Raw genomic sequence first — 15,361 nt, forward strand, 5'->3', positions numbered from 1 at the left:
CAACAACAGATAGACATCGATCCTTCATGTGATCAACCTCATTTGACCGTTGAGTTATTCTACCTTTAACCAAAATATAGATGAACATGAATTCATAGATGATGTCCATTGAATGGAAGGGAGTAATTCTAGAAATTGAGACTCTTTTGGATCTGGAATTGACGGATATAAAGATCTAGACCACTCATTTTAAATTCTGTAGTTTTCATTAACCCATTTCACTAATCCACCTCACACAAATCAGAGGTGCAGATTTCTCTTTCTCTCTCTTTTTAACGGCTTGAAACTCCGAGTCTTTGGACTCCAACTACATAAATCCAAAAAGAATCTCGACTCCAATTTTAAGGTATTTTATATGTTTGTCTCTTTTATCATATAATTTGTAAATAACCGTGATACATTAAAGTCAAATAGATGTCAAACAAGCAGCTAATCTATAATTTATAGAGTGACCTTATAAAACCATTTGAATGTCACCCTTTTTTAGAATCATGTCATTATGAAAGATCAAATAGACGTCCAAAAAGTAGTCAATATGCAACTATTAGACGATCTTACAAGCTCAAATGTCTCTCTCGTCAAACAATATCATCCACAAGATCAAATAGATGTTAAAGAGCTAATATGCAATTATGTTGTGATATCTTCATTATAACCCCACTTAAATTAAGAAAATTGTTATTAGCATTCCAAAATCTCATTCTACACACATAACTTTTTATATTTAAAAAGAAAAATACACTTATGAAGAGTGTAGAATGAGATTTTTAGAATGTCAATAACACTTCCCTAAATTAATTGCATTTGTGCTTTCAGATACTAAATCAAATCAACATATCCGGTACTTCGGAGTATTCAAAAAGTTTTGGTAATGGCCATTCTCTTACACAAAATCCTGCAATTTTCCTGACACATGGTAAAAGCGCAAATTTTGACTACAACACCACTATCATAAAGTGTGGCCATTGAAACTGTGCTTCTGGATTTTATTGCAATGCAATGAACCTCACCTGCCTCCTGCAACTCCATCTCACCATTCAAGAACCCTCATTTAGTTTTCTTGCACTCTCCATTAATATTTATACACTTCTGTGGCTAAAGACTTTATGTTCAAACCCTCAACCCCCCAACACCAACCAAATCGCTTCTGATTTTCTTCCTCTGTACTTTCTTCTTCTCCCATGGAACTTCAAAGACTTTTGCTCCTCATAATTGTAACTTCAGTGGAAACCCTAATTGTCCTGCAAAAAAGAGAACCCATTTTCCACTTCATCCATCTCCCATGCCTGATCATTTTCTTCACCCTCCAGTCTTGCTTCTTCTCAAACCCTACCCAAGTCTATTTGGTGGACTTTTCATGCTTAAAACCACCAAGCTCCTGCATTGTTCCCTTCTCCAAATTCCTCGGAAACGCCTCAAAGTTCGAATCTTTCGACAAGGAAAGCCTCGCTTTCATGGCGAAAGTGCTCGCTTCTTCAGGTCACGGCCAAGAAACCTACCTTCCTCCAGCCCTACACCACATTCCACCATTGTCCCACCACCAAGAATCCATCGAAGAAGTCCACATGGTGCTCTTTCCCATCATGGATGATCTTTTGGCCAAAACAAACCTTTCTCCGCAAGAAATTGACATTTTGATAGTGAACTGCAGCGGCTTCTGCCCTTCTCCTTCTTTCGCCTCCATTGTCATCAACAAGTACTCGATGCGAAGCGACGTAAAGAGCTACAGTCTCTCTGGCATGGGGTGCAGCGCAAGCGCTTTAGCCATTGATTTGGCTAAAAATCTTCTGAAAGTTCACAAGAATTCTTATGCCGTTGTTCTTAGCACGGAGATTTTATCAACGGGCTGGTATGCAGGACACGAGCAGCCTAAGTTGATCCTCAATTGCGTCTTCCGAATGGGGAGCGCGGCAATCTTGCTTACGAACAAGAAACGAGAAAAAATGAATTCGAAATACCAACTGTTCCTGACACTAAGAACCCAGAAAGCGTTTGATGATAGGGCTTATCTTTCGACCATACGCGAAGAGGACTCTAATGGAAAACTTGGCGTCACCATCAAGCGAGATATTCTAGAGGCATGGTCTGAAATTTCGATAGTAATCTCGAAATTTCTTCAATTTTTTTCTGAATACAGCATTTTTTCGATTTTACCTTAAATTTCCATATAGTTTCTCCAGACATTGGTATCAATAATCCTTGCGTGATCACATTGATAAGTTAAGAACAGTTCGTATTATCTATATAAATGTGATCAGCGATGTGATTAATAAACATGATACAAATAGCAACACTTGTAAGAATAGTTGCAAATACTTGTGTGTTTGAAAGCTCAAATAATTTCTGCTAACATCGATATTTAATACCTTACCACAGGTGGCTGGAGAGTTACTTCGTTGGAATGTGATGGTTCTCGGCTCTTCAATCTTGCCATTCTTGGAAAAATTTCGATATGGGGTTTCAGTAATCCGGAAGAGGTACATTGACAAGTCTACAGAGATTTACGTGCCGAATTTCAAGACTGTGATCGAGCATTTTTGTTTGCCGACTTCCGGGAGGCAGTTGGTGAGCGAGCTGGCCAAAGGGTTGAAGCTTGGGGACAGGGAAATGGAGGCTGCTCTGATGACACTGCACAGATTTGGGAACCAGTCATCGTCTTCGCTGTGGTATGAATTGGCATACTTGGAGGCCAAACAAAAAGTGAAGAAAGGTGATAGGGTTTGGCAGCTTGGAATGGGGACTGGGCCAAAATGCACTAGTTTGGTTTGGAAATGCATAAGGTCCATGGCTGAAGATGAGTCCAAGAAGGGCCCATGGGCCGACAGCATCCATCGATATCCGATGGTTGCCATGGATCGATGAGTTTGAATGGAATTCGTGGATCACATGATCAAATCGGCCAAGAACCGACCTAATTAACGTTTGCAAATTTTCATTTATCAACTTTCACAAATTTGCCGGCAACGAAGCAAACTATCAAAATTTGAAAGACTGCTATTGTGGATTTTAAGTTGAAAAATTGTACCCGGTTCTTTTCTTATTGTCTTTTATGTGACATTAATTCTAGATGCATGGGATATCACTTGTTCCTACATATTTAAGAGTTCAAATTCTTACAAACAACAAAGTAGAAATGTGAAAATTTGTTTTATACTCCCAACATATTTAAGGCCATGAAATTGAAAGTTTAATACTCACAAGTTTAAGTCTTGAAGGATGCCCTTGAAGTAAAGGGACAAACGTCTGAGACTCTGTGACAAGAGATTGTATACAATACATATATTTTCTCTAAGTGAGCCGGAAGCATCTTCACGTATATTACCTACCACTCCACCATTCTGTGTCTATATAACATCCATGTAAATTTATGACATTCCGATTCCAAGTTCCAACCCAATTTATGAACCTCATCTAAATCTGTCCTTATCAACTGTCCTCAAATTACACAAACCTATACCACGATATTTTTTTTCCCCAAAACGATAGCCTTGAATGCTGGAAGAAGAAGAAAAATATAGACGTTGAGAGCAGTAAATATATGGGGCAAATATTTATGGTTTTAGCAACGGGACCAAAAGAGTACACAAGTAACCATATATATCGCCATTGTTACCTGTGATGGTGGTGAATCATGCGTTCCCTTCATCTGTGATAGTGATCACTGGTGCCATCTGTAACCTGTTGTGATGGAGCATTTTGTTGGTATATGGTCCAGCCCATGATCAATGTTCTAGATTATTCTAGTAAGCAAGAGAGATGGCTGGAGCATGCTAGACAATTCTAGCATGTTATTAAGTTGATGGAAGAAGCTAGAGAGTACTAGCTTCCTTGGTTGCAAATGGAAAGATCTAGAAGCCACACTTTTGTGGCTAGTCTAGATCTTTCTATGCTAGAGGTTTGAAGAATACACTAGAAACTAGTAGAATGCCAAACCCTCACCTATAAATATGGGTGTGATGTTGTAGTGAAACAACAAATCAAGAGAGTAGTGAGCAGCAAAGGATCAAGTCCAAAGCTAGAGTTCCACTCCAAGAGTGAGAGTGAGAGTGTTCCACTACACATTGTGTGAGTGAAGTTTAGTGTGATAGAAAGTGTGTGTCCTACTTTCTTGTATCCATCAAGCCTTGTCTTTGGCTTGGTAAGACTACTCTTGTTGTACTCATCTTTTCATATAGTGAAGATTGATCCTTGTTTGGTGGACGTAGGCATAAATTGCCGAACCACATAAATTTTTGGTGTCCATTTTCTACTTTACTTTGTGCATTCTCTATCTTGTAGTACCGACATTCCTAACAAGTGGTATCAGAGCCCGGTTGGCTCGTACTACGAGATGGAAGGAAGTGGCACTATGATCAAACTCACCAACTCCAATTGGGTAACATGGAAGCCAAGGATGGAGGACATTCTCTATTGCAAGGATTTGCATGAGCCAATTGAAGGAGATGCCGCTAAGCCCGAGAGCATGTCCGATGCCGAGTGGAAGAAGATGAATCGCAAGGCTATTGGCACAATTAGACAATGGGTGGATGATAGTGTTTTTCACCATGTGTCTAATGAAACCAATGCTCGCGAGTTTTGGACGAAGCTTGAGTCCTTGTTCGAGAAGAAGACCCCAGCCAAGAAAGCCTTCTTGATCAAAGAGCTCATCAATGTGAAGTACAAGGATGGTTTAAGTGTAGCAGAACACTTGAACAATTTCCAGAATATCATCAACCAGTTGGCTACTATGAAAATGACGATCGAGGACGAGCTACAAGCGCTCTTGTTACTTGGATCCTTGCCAGACAGTTGGGAGACCTTTGTGGTGAGTATAAGTAACTCTGCTTCTAATGGTGTTCTTACTCTTGATAATGTTAAAAATAGCATGCTCAATGAAGAAACAAGGAGAAAGACTTCTGGCACAGATAGCAGCCAAGTATTTGTCACAGAGAACCGCGGAAGAAGCAAGAGTAGAGGGCCTAGAGGTCATGGCAGGAGTCCTAGCCGATCCAAGTCAAGGTTCAGGGGTGCATGCCACCATTGTGGCAAAGAAGGCCATATGAAGAAAAATTGTCGAGTTTGGAAGAGAGAGCAAAGGGAAGGAAACAATCAGAAGAAAGATGATACTGGCAATACCACCGCTGTCATATGTGGTGATGTACCAGAAATATTGTCTGTTGGTGAATGTCTGCATATGGGCAACTCTGACAGAGACATTGAATGGATCTTTGATAATGGAGCTTCCTTCCATGCTACGTCCAAACGGGAGTTCTTCAGTACATACAAAGAAGGTGACTTTGGCATAGTGAAGATGGGGAATGAAAGCTATTCCAAAATTCTTGGAATTGGTGATATCTGCTTAAGAACTAATCTCGGCTGCCAATTGATGTTGAAAGATGTGAGACATATTCCTGATATACGTCTCAATCTGATATCCATCGGTACCCTTGATCGACAAGGATATTATCACCATATTGGCGAAGGAAAATTGAAGCTTACTAAAGGCTTAATGGTGGTAGCAAGAGCACGACTTTGTTGTACGTTGTACCGGTCAAATGCCAAGGTTTTGAAAGGTGAGTTGAATGCTGTGGAAGACTCATCCCTAGACTTGTGGCATAAGAGGCTAGGCCACATGAGCGAGAAAGGCCTACAAGTTTTGGCAAAGAAGTCTCATATTCCCTTTGCCAAAGGTACGTCGTTAAACTCTTGTGAGCATTGTTTATTCGGAAAACAAAGAAGAGTTAGTTTTTCTGTTCCATCTACAAAGAAAGGAAACTTGTTAGATCTTGTTTATTCAGATGTGTGTGGTCCCATGGAAGTCGAGTCACTTGGAAGAAATAAATATTTTGTTACTTATATTGATGATGCTTCACGAAGGGTGTGGGTGTATTTGTTGAAATCCAAAGACCAGGTGTTTCAGACATTCCAGGAGTTCCATGCCATGGTGGAGAGGGAAACTGGGAAACCTCTCAAGTGCCTTCGTAGCGACAACGGCGGCGAGTACACATCTCACCAGTTTAGAGAGTATTGTGTAAAACATGGCATACGTCATGAGAAGACAGTTCCTGGAACTCCACAACATAACGGTGTTGCTGAAAGAATGAACCGAACCATCATGGAGAAAGTCAGGTGTATGTTGAGGACTGCAAAGTTATCTAAGCAGTTCTGGGGTGAAGCTGTAAGGACAGCCTGCTATTTGATCAACCGATCTCCATCAGTACCATTAGGTCTTGATGTTCCAGAGAGAGTATGGACTGGTAATGATGTGTCTTACTCTCATCTGAAGGTGTTTGGTTGCAAAGCTTTTGTGCATGTGCCCAAAGAGCAGAGATCGAAGTTAGACTACAAAGCTACACCGTGCATCTTTCTTGGTTATGGTGGTGAAGATTTTGGTTACAGATTATGGGACCCATACCAGAAGAAGTTTATCCGAAGTAGAGACGTGGTCTTTTATGAAGATCAAACAATTGGGGATTCGGATAAAGAGGCACAACCAGATGGCGCAGTCAGAGGAGTTGATCCATTAGCTTCAGATGAAGAAAGTCACGATGACATCCCTGAAGCAACTGCCAATGAAGTGCCTGCAGAATCAGATAATGCTGATCAAGAGGAGCCTGATCAAGATGTGCCAGACCATGAGATTGCTGATCAGGGGGAGCCTAGTCAAGAAGAGCAGATTCAAGGAGAATCCAATCAGGGGGAGCCTCTAGCCCCGCAAGAGAATGAAGATCAGGTCAGAAGATCCAGCAGAAGTCGAAGACCGTCTACCAAGTATTCTTCATCAGAGTATATCATGTTGACTAATTATGGAGAGCCCGAAACTTATGAGGAGGCCAGAGCTCATAACGACAGTGATAAATGGATGAAGGCAATGGAGTCAGAGATGGATTCCTTATTAAAGAATAATACCTATGAGCTGGTGGAGCTTCCAAAGGGCAGAAAAGCATTGAAAAACAAGTGGGTGTTCAAATTGAAAAATGACGACAACATGACAAGGTACAAGGCTCGTTTGGTTGTCAAAGGTTTTGGTCAAAAGAAAGGAGTTGACTTTGATGAGATTTTCTCACCGGTGGTGAAGATGACTTCCATTCGAGTTATCCTTGGTATGGCAGCAAGATCTTGAGCTCGAGCAGTTAGACGTTAAAACTGCATTTCTCCACGGTAACTTAGAAGAGGAGATATATATGGAGCAACCCAAAGGCTTTGAAGTCAAGGGTAAAGAAACTTTGGTGTGCAAGCTCAAGAAAAGCTTATATGGTCTTAAGCAGGCTCCGAGACAGTGGAATAAGAAGTTCAACTCATTCATGGTGAGTAATGGGTACAAGAGAACTCATGCTGACTCTTGTGTCTATATCAAACAATTTTCTGGAGGTAAATTTATCATTTTGTTGCTTTATGTTGATGACATGTTGATTGTCGGTCAAGATGCTTTTATGATTAAAAAGCTCAAAGAAGAGTTATCTAAGTCCTTTGACATGAAGGACTTAGGGCCAGCCAAGCAGATTTTGGGCATGGAGATAATTCGTGACAGAAAATCCAAGAAGTTGTGGCTGTCACAAGAAAAGTATGTTGAACGGGTGCTTGAAAGGTTCAACATGAAAGCAGCCAAATCGGTAAGCTCACCTTTAGCCAATCATATCAAGTTGAGCAAAGAGTCGTGTCCAAAAACATATGAAGAAAAGGAGAAAATGGCAGTTGTTCCCTACTCTTCAGCAGTAGGAAGTATCATGTATGCAATGGTGTGCACACGGCCAGATATTGCTCATGCAGTAGGTGTGGTGAGCAGGTTTCTCTCTAATCCAGGGAAAGACCATTGGGAAGCTGTTAAGTGGATTCTCAGATATTTGAAGGGGACTTCTAAGATGTGCTTGTGCTTTGGCGGTTCCAAACCAATCTTGGAAGGATTTACAGATGCTGACATGGGAGGTGACCTGGATGGTAGAAAATCTACGTCTGGGTACTTGTTTACTTTTGCAGGGGGAGCCGTGTCTTGGCAATCCAAGTTGCAAAAGTGTGTTGCTTTGTCTACAACCGAGGCTGAATACATAGCCGCTACAGAAGCATGCAAGGAGTTGTTGTGGCTGAAGCGGTTTCTCCAAGAGTTGGGTTTGAAACAAAGTGATTATGGCGTTTATTGTGATAGTCAGAGTGCTCTGGATTTGAGCAAGAACACTGCATACCATTCACGCACCAAGCACATTGATATTCGTTATCACTGGATTAGAGATGCTATCGAGAACAAGATGCTACAGCTGAAGAAGATTCATACCGATAATAATTCTTCAGACATGTTGACAAAGGTGGTCACAAAATCAAAGTTGGAATTCTGCATTAAGGCTGCTGGGATGGACTCCAGGTAACTTGGAGTCATGATCGGAATTCCTCCCTCATGGACTGGAGGGGGAGATTGTTGGTATATGGTCCAGCCCATGATCAATGTTCTAGATTATTCTAGTAAGCAAGAGAGATGGCTGGAGCATGCTAGACAATTCTAGCATGTTATTAAGTTGATGGAAGAAGCTAGAGAGTACTAGCTTCCTTGGTTGCAAATGGAAAGATCTAGAAGCCACACTTTTGTGGCTAGTCTAGATCTTTCTATGCTAGAGGTTTGAAGAATACACTAGAAACTAGTAGAATGCCAAACCCTCACCTATAAATATGGGTGTGATGTTGTAGTGAAACAACAAATCAAGAGAGTAGTGAGTAGCAAAGGATCAAGTCCAAAGCTAGAGTTCCACTCCAAGAGTGAGAGTGAGAGTGTTCCACTACACATTGTGTGAGTGAAGTTTAGTGTGATAGAAAGTGTGTGTCCTACTTTCTTGTATCCATCAAGCCTTGTCTTTGGCTTGGTAAGACTACTCTTGTTGTACTCATCTTTTCATATAGTGAAGATTGATCCTTGTTTGGTGGACGTAGGCATAAATTGCCGAACCACATAAATTTTTGGTGTCCATTTTCTACTTTACTTTGTGCATTCTCTATCTTGTAGTACCGACATTCCTAACACATTTTGTGTTATGTACAATATATAGCTCCCTTCCATGGAGGATATATCAAATAAGTTTGTTTGAGGGGAATTTTGTAGGGCTATCTTCGTACTGTGTTTCAACTATCTGAATCGTCTTTTTTTTTTCAAGTACCACTCCACTTATATATCAACCCCTAAAGCCTCAGTTATATATATGCACATCACCTTGTGCGTTTGGTCTAATTAATTATCAACATATGAAGTAGGAGCTCTTAATTAAGTCAACAAAACAGCTTCTCCTACCTCCAATTATCAGTTTAAGCGGCTAAACCTAAACCTACCCGATTAATTAAAAAGTAAGGTAACTTCATGGATGATTTTAACCTCGTTGGTGGTTGAAATTGAACAGTGTTTTTTCTCTTCTTTTTTGTATAGCATTTACTGCCACCAGCATTGCTGGTAAATTTAACACCACCGGTCCACCGAGACCGCTATAGTAACCACTGCATGCAGATGCAGCAAGTTAGCAACCACCTTTATAGAGATCACCGCGAAATTAAACGGCCAAGTGGGTGGCTGAGCTTGCCGTGGGGATGGGGGGTTTCCAAAATTTTCTTCCCTCCACAAACATAAAAAGCTGGGCATTTTCTGACCCGCATGTGTGTATTTACTCTGCTATCAGAACAAAGGATTTAATCTACCTTTCTCCTTAGTGGCATTGAGTTGTCATACATATTTGCTCCCCATCCAACCTCATCCTTTTTTCCACACCAAGAAAAAATAATTGAATTTTGTTTACTTCAAATAGATAGATGCCATTCAAATAATATTTTTTTCTTGTTCTTTGATATATATATATATAAACAAACAAAAATCATTTGCCAACAAAATTAATTACAACGACTAATGATCTTTTTGGGTTATATTTGAGAAATCTTTTACATGCACATTATCATGCAATGTTACCGATCCGTGCGTTAGAATTCGAAACAGACTATTGCAGTGAACTTGTAGCAATAGTCAAATCCATGTGTTCTAGCATATGAGTAATACTACTTTGTAGTGTGACATTCAGATCATCTCCAACCAAGAGTTATATGTCGAGTTTAGCTCTAAAATTGACAAAATCAATCTCCAATCAAAATGCTAAAGGGAATTGGGCTAAAAAAATCATGCTAAGTTCAGCCCCAACGTAGGCAACATGTAGCTTAGGCAGGCTAAGTTTGGCCCCCAAAAGCAATAAAATAAGAGAAAGAATAAAAATATAGCCCTGCATGGTTAGAGATGAAAAATTTAGCACTAAAATAATATTTAATAGGAATTGTTATTGACACTTTAAAAATCTCATTCTACATTCCAAACTTTCTATATTTGGAAAGAAAAATACACTTGTGAGGAGTGTAGAATGAGATTTTTGAAGTGCCAATAACATTCCCATTTAAAATATTAATTTTTAGAGACCTAAGATATAGTCAACGCTACTGTTAACCCTTCATGATTAGAAAGGACATTACATTGAGAATTTCCTCTGACATGATATACATGAATTCCTGGGGACAAGATCAAAATAGATGTTAGTTTTGCACAACATCATTTAACCTCAATCAAGATTCTGCAATGTCTTGGAAATTTGATAGGACGTTAAAATATGAGAATAAACCTACACGAAACGCACAGTTGTTTGACAATTGGGACAAAACCATCAATTTCTTTCATGCTCCCCACTAGAGGAGCTAGCTTTGTAGAATGGCAGTATTTGACTAGATTATCGAAATTCACAGAAGTTGGATACCAATGCATGGAAAAGCCCTTCACCATCCTTCCCTATGTTCCAAAAACTTACGCCTGTAAGGTTACAACGGTCAGATTACTGTGACGGTATTTTAAATTAATTATAGTATTGTTATGCAATATGATTTTCTCATTTAACAATACTTGATTGATTTAGAATATTGTTACAATAACATTTTCGTAATATACAAAGTCATTCTCTTTGAATATATACGATCACCTGGATTATCTAACTTATTAACGGTTTAAATGGCGATCTTAAGTCAATAAGGCTCCTCGCTTTGCGAGAGTCGAAAAAAAAAACGTCTATGGTACGCAACCTTACTCTAACTTTACAAAAAGACTGTTTTCACGACTCAAATCCGTGACCAGAAATATTCAATCACGGACCAAATGCAGCATCATCCAAACTCTTTAGGATCGATTTTTGCGGTGCTGAGATAAAGTTCCATTTCTGTGGGACTGGATGGCCCATAACATTGTAGACAAAGTTACAGTCCCACTATTATTAAAGCAATTCTGTACAGTTCATTTGTTATTCTTGCCTCATAATATTATAGGGATGTGATATCCACACACTCTTTTTTACTTCTCACACACACCTTTAATTTTCAGCCGTCGGATCGGATGAATTGAAGAATATCAACGAACAGAAATTAGCAAAGGGTGTTTGAAAAGTAAAATGAGGTGTGTGGATAGCACATCCCAATATTCTACTCCCAACTGCCCACCTTACTTACCACCAGTAATGCCAATGTGGCATTCAATACTCCAGACCAAATTATAATGTTTCTGTTTTACTTTATTCCGGAGGTGAATTTAACTCTAGTACTGTACAAGGCTACAAATGCAAACTTAATATTTATGATTTATGCATACAAAACATATGGTTCAATCAAGCATACAAATTATACCATGCAAGAAAATTGAAACACATGACCGTGCATAATTGGAATGGAACACAGTGACATCTCAAGTATAGGTAAGTTTATCTCTTGCTGAAGACTCGATTTCTTTTTTAACGAGGAAAATCATCAATCGAGAGATGATAAGAAGGAATTGGTATATTATCAAATTCATTAACATAAGTAATCGATTGTGTATATTATCGTGGAATCCAAACTTTTTTTTTACTGCGTGTATTTCATGAAGGAAAATTGAGTTCAATAATTTTCAAAATTCACATTATAGTAAACATGAGAAAGTAAAGAATCGAAATGGTTTCAATTCTCATTTACCGTACCGTAAGTAACGATATCACAACAATCAAAGGGAATTCAACTTGTTCCATGACAGCAGCTGGCCAACTCTGCAATATCTACTTAGCAATAGTGCATTCATGAAAAAACCAACCATCTTTAATACGTGCACATGTTGCCGCAGCAGATGTCCCTCTCCCTCCTTTCTCACTGATATTTCTACCCTCCAAAATACCATTTTCCATAAACCCTCACTCGCTCGCTCACTCCCCCACTTCACTATCTCTTCCTCAACACTTCTCTTCTTCTTCTTCCTCCTCATTGCCTGATGAAAATGGTGGAAAAACCAGAGAAATGGCAGGTTTTAACCCTAACAATCTTCATGTTCTTCAACATTGCCCTCTCTGCGAAAACCCCATTGACAAAAAAGACCTACATTGTCCAGATGGACAAGTCAGCCAAGCCAGAGTCTTTCTCCAACCACATAGATTGGTACTCATCAAAAGTGCAATCCGTACTCATCAATCCAGAGAATCAAGAAGACGGAGGCGAAGATCAACAGAGGGTAATCTACACTTACCAGAACGCCTTCCACGGCGTCGCTGCCCGGCTAAGCGAGCAAGAAGCCGAGCGGCTAGAGGAGCAAGACGGAGTCTTGGCGATTTTCCCAGAGACTAAGTACGAGCTCCACACCACAAGGAGTCCCCTGTTTCTTGGGCTCGAACCGCATGTCAGAGCCAGCACCACCAATGTCTGGTCACAACGAGTCACCGACCACGACGTCATTGTCGGGGTGCTGGACACGGGTGTCTGGCCGGAGAGCCAGAGCTTCAACGACACTGGCATGACCCCAGTGCCGGCCCACTGGAAGGGAGCGTGCGAAACCGGCCGTAGCTTCACCAAAAGCAACTGCAACAAAAAAATTGTTGGAGCGAGAATTTTTTATCACGGATATGAGGCAGCCACGGGGAAGATCAACGAGCAGACGGAGTTTAAGTCGCCGAGAGATCAGGACGGGCATGGGACCCACACTGCCGCCACAGTTGCCGGGTCTCCGGTGCGCGGTGCTAATCTTCTCGGGTATGCTCGTGGAACGGCCAGAGGAATGGCGCCGAGTGCGAGAATTGCGGCGTACAAGGTTTGCTGGGTCGGCGGCTGCTTCAGCTCAGATATTCTGTCGGCGGTGGACAGAGCGGTGGCCGATGGAGTCAATGTGTTGTCTATATCTTTAGGAGGAGGTGTGTCTTCTTATTACCGGGACAGTTTGTCCGTGGCGGCTTTTGGGGCTATGGAGATGGGAATTTTCGTGTCCTGCTCCGCCGGAAATGGAGGGCCGGATCCTGTTAGTCTGACCAATGTGTCCCCCTGGATAACCACGGTTGGAGCTAGCACCATGGATAGGGATTTTCCAGCTACTGTGAAGCTCGGAAATGGCAGGACTATTACCGGGGTTTCGCTCTACAGGGGAAGGATGAAGCTGTCAACAAACAAGCAATACCCTGTTGTGTATTTGGGAAGCAATTCAACTAGTCCTAATCCGAGCTCGCTGTGTTTGGAGGGGACGTTGGATCGCCGAGTTGTGGCCGGAAAGATTGTGATTTGCGACCGTGGGATTAGTCCTAGAGTGCAGAAGGGAGAAGTGGTGAAAGAAGCCGGAGGAGTTGGGATGATCTTGGCAAACACAGCTGCAAACGGAGAGGAGCTTGTGGCGGATTGCCACCTTGTTCCGGCGGTTGCTGTGGGAGAGAACGAAGCAAAGGGAATCAAGCATTATGCTTCAACAAGCCCGAGAGCCACCGCAACTCTAACATTTCTTGGAACTAGAGTTGGGGTTAGACCGTCGCCTGTGGTGGCAGCGTTTTCATCCAGAGGGCCTAATCTGGTAAGCCTTGAGATTCTCAAGCCGGATATGGTGGCACCAGGAGTTAACATCCTCGCCGCTTGGACAGGCGCATTAGGCCCGTCCAGCTTGCCAGCAGATCGTAGAAACGTGAAGTTCAATATACTGTCCGGGACTTCAATGTCCTGCCCCCATGTGAGCGGCATTGCCGCTCTGCTCAAGGCAAGGCACCCGGATTGGAGTCCGGCTGCAATAAAGTCCGCCTTGATGACAACCGCGTATGTCCACGACAACACGCGAAAGCCTCTACAAGACTCCTCAGCAGCTTCAATTTCAACCCCGTATGATCACGGTGCAGGGCACATAAACCCGGTTAGGGCTCTTGACCCGGGATTGATTTACGACATTGAGGCGCAGGACTATCTTGAATTTCTCTGCACACAAAGGCTAACACCAACACAGCTCAAAGTTTTTACCAAGTACTCGAACAGAAGTTGCAAGAACAATCTAGCCAGTCCCGGGGACTTGAACTACCCGGCACTTTCGGTTGTGTTCCCGGAGAGAACAAATGTTTCTGTTTTGACACTTCACAGAACTGTCACTAACGTTGGCCCTGCGGTTTCGAATTACCACGCCATTGTTTCACCGTTCAAAGGTGCTTATGTGAAAGTCGAGCCTCGGACGCTGAAATTCACCAAAGCCAATCAGAAGCTGTCATACAAAATCATCTTCACTACGAAATCCCGGCAGGCAGTCCCGGAGTTCGGCGGGTTGGTGTGGAAGGATGGAGTGCACAGGGTGAGAAGCCCCATTGTTGTAGTGTGGCTGCCACCACTATAAATCCTGCACCGGATTAATTTTAATGTGTGTTTTATTAATGCTCTTTTGAATAAACAAATTTTCTGTAATAGTTAGCATCCTTCCTCTGCTTCTTGCTGTGATCTTCTAGCTACTGTCAACCTTAGAACACAAGCGAAACAACGATGTGTAGTGAAAACGTAGATTACGCAAGTTCAAATCACATTGATGTTGTTAATTAGAAGATTCAGAACTAGATTAGAATAATTTCTTAATTTGCTCAATTTCTATATTGATTCACATGTTTCTGCACTATTTTCATGTCACGACTCACAAGCATTTTGTAGGAGTTCTGGTAGTTTTTGCGAGAATGACAATTTCAGACATGCACGAAACAAAACAAATTTAAACACGACACGTTATAGGACATGAGATTCACGATATTTGTAGCCGCATAAATATGAAGATTTTATGGTAGGTTATACCTTACCAAAATTTCAACTTGTCCAAAGGATTAAGTGCACTTGATATTCGAGATGTCTCACTAATTGTGTGAATATTTCAATTCGAATATGTCTCCAGTTATACTCAAGTTTTTCTCCGAACTGTTTGAGTACAATTTGGATCAAATTCAATACCGTCATGAACAGCTTACAAACTAAACTCAAGAAATGGGATTACCAATTTACCAGCATTAACCTTTTTGTTTCTTTTGACGAAAAAAAAAAAAATTTAATGCTGGCGGGACGTGGGCCTATTTGGACTCATTCTGATGGGCCTTCTAAA

At 41.2% G+C, this 15,361-nt stretch overlaps 1 protein-coding gene and 1 long non-coding RNA gene across 2 annotated transcripts; one reads left to right on the forward strand and one right to left on the reverse strand.

Annotated features, from left to right (window-relative positions):
- Positions 1-852: 852 nt before the first annotated feature.
- LOC139198189 (uncharacterized) lies at positions 853-3,700 on the reverse strand. Its single transcript, XR_011583458.1, has 2 exons — positions 3,614-3,700; positions 853-3,495 (listed from the first exon to the last, which is right to left on the reverse strand). It is a non-coding gene; the product is annotated as an uncharacterized lncRNA (long non-coding RNA).
- An 8,393-nt stretch (positions 3,701-12,093) lies between these two features.
- Positions 12,094-14,890, forward strand: LOC103417829 (subtilisin-like protease SBT1.3). Its single transcript, XM_008355988.4, has one exon. It carries the CDS (start codon positions 12,266-12,268, stop codon positions 14,615-14,617), a length of 2,352 nt encoding a protein of 783 aa, XP_008354210.1. The 5' UTR covers positions 12,094-12,265; the 3' UTR covers positions 14,618-14,890.
- Positions 14,891-15,361: the final 471 nt, after the last annotated feature.

Source organism: Malus domestica, chromosome 01, assembly GCF_042453785.1.
Source record: "Malus domestica chromosome 01, GDT2T_hap1".
NCBI lineage: Eukaryota > Viridiplantae > Streptophyta > Magnoliopsida > Rosales > Rosaceae > Malus > Malus domestica.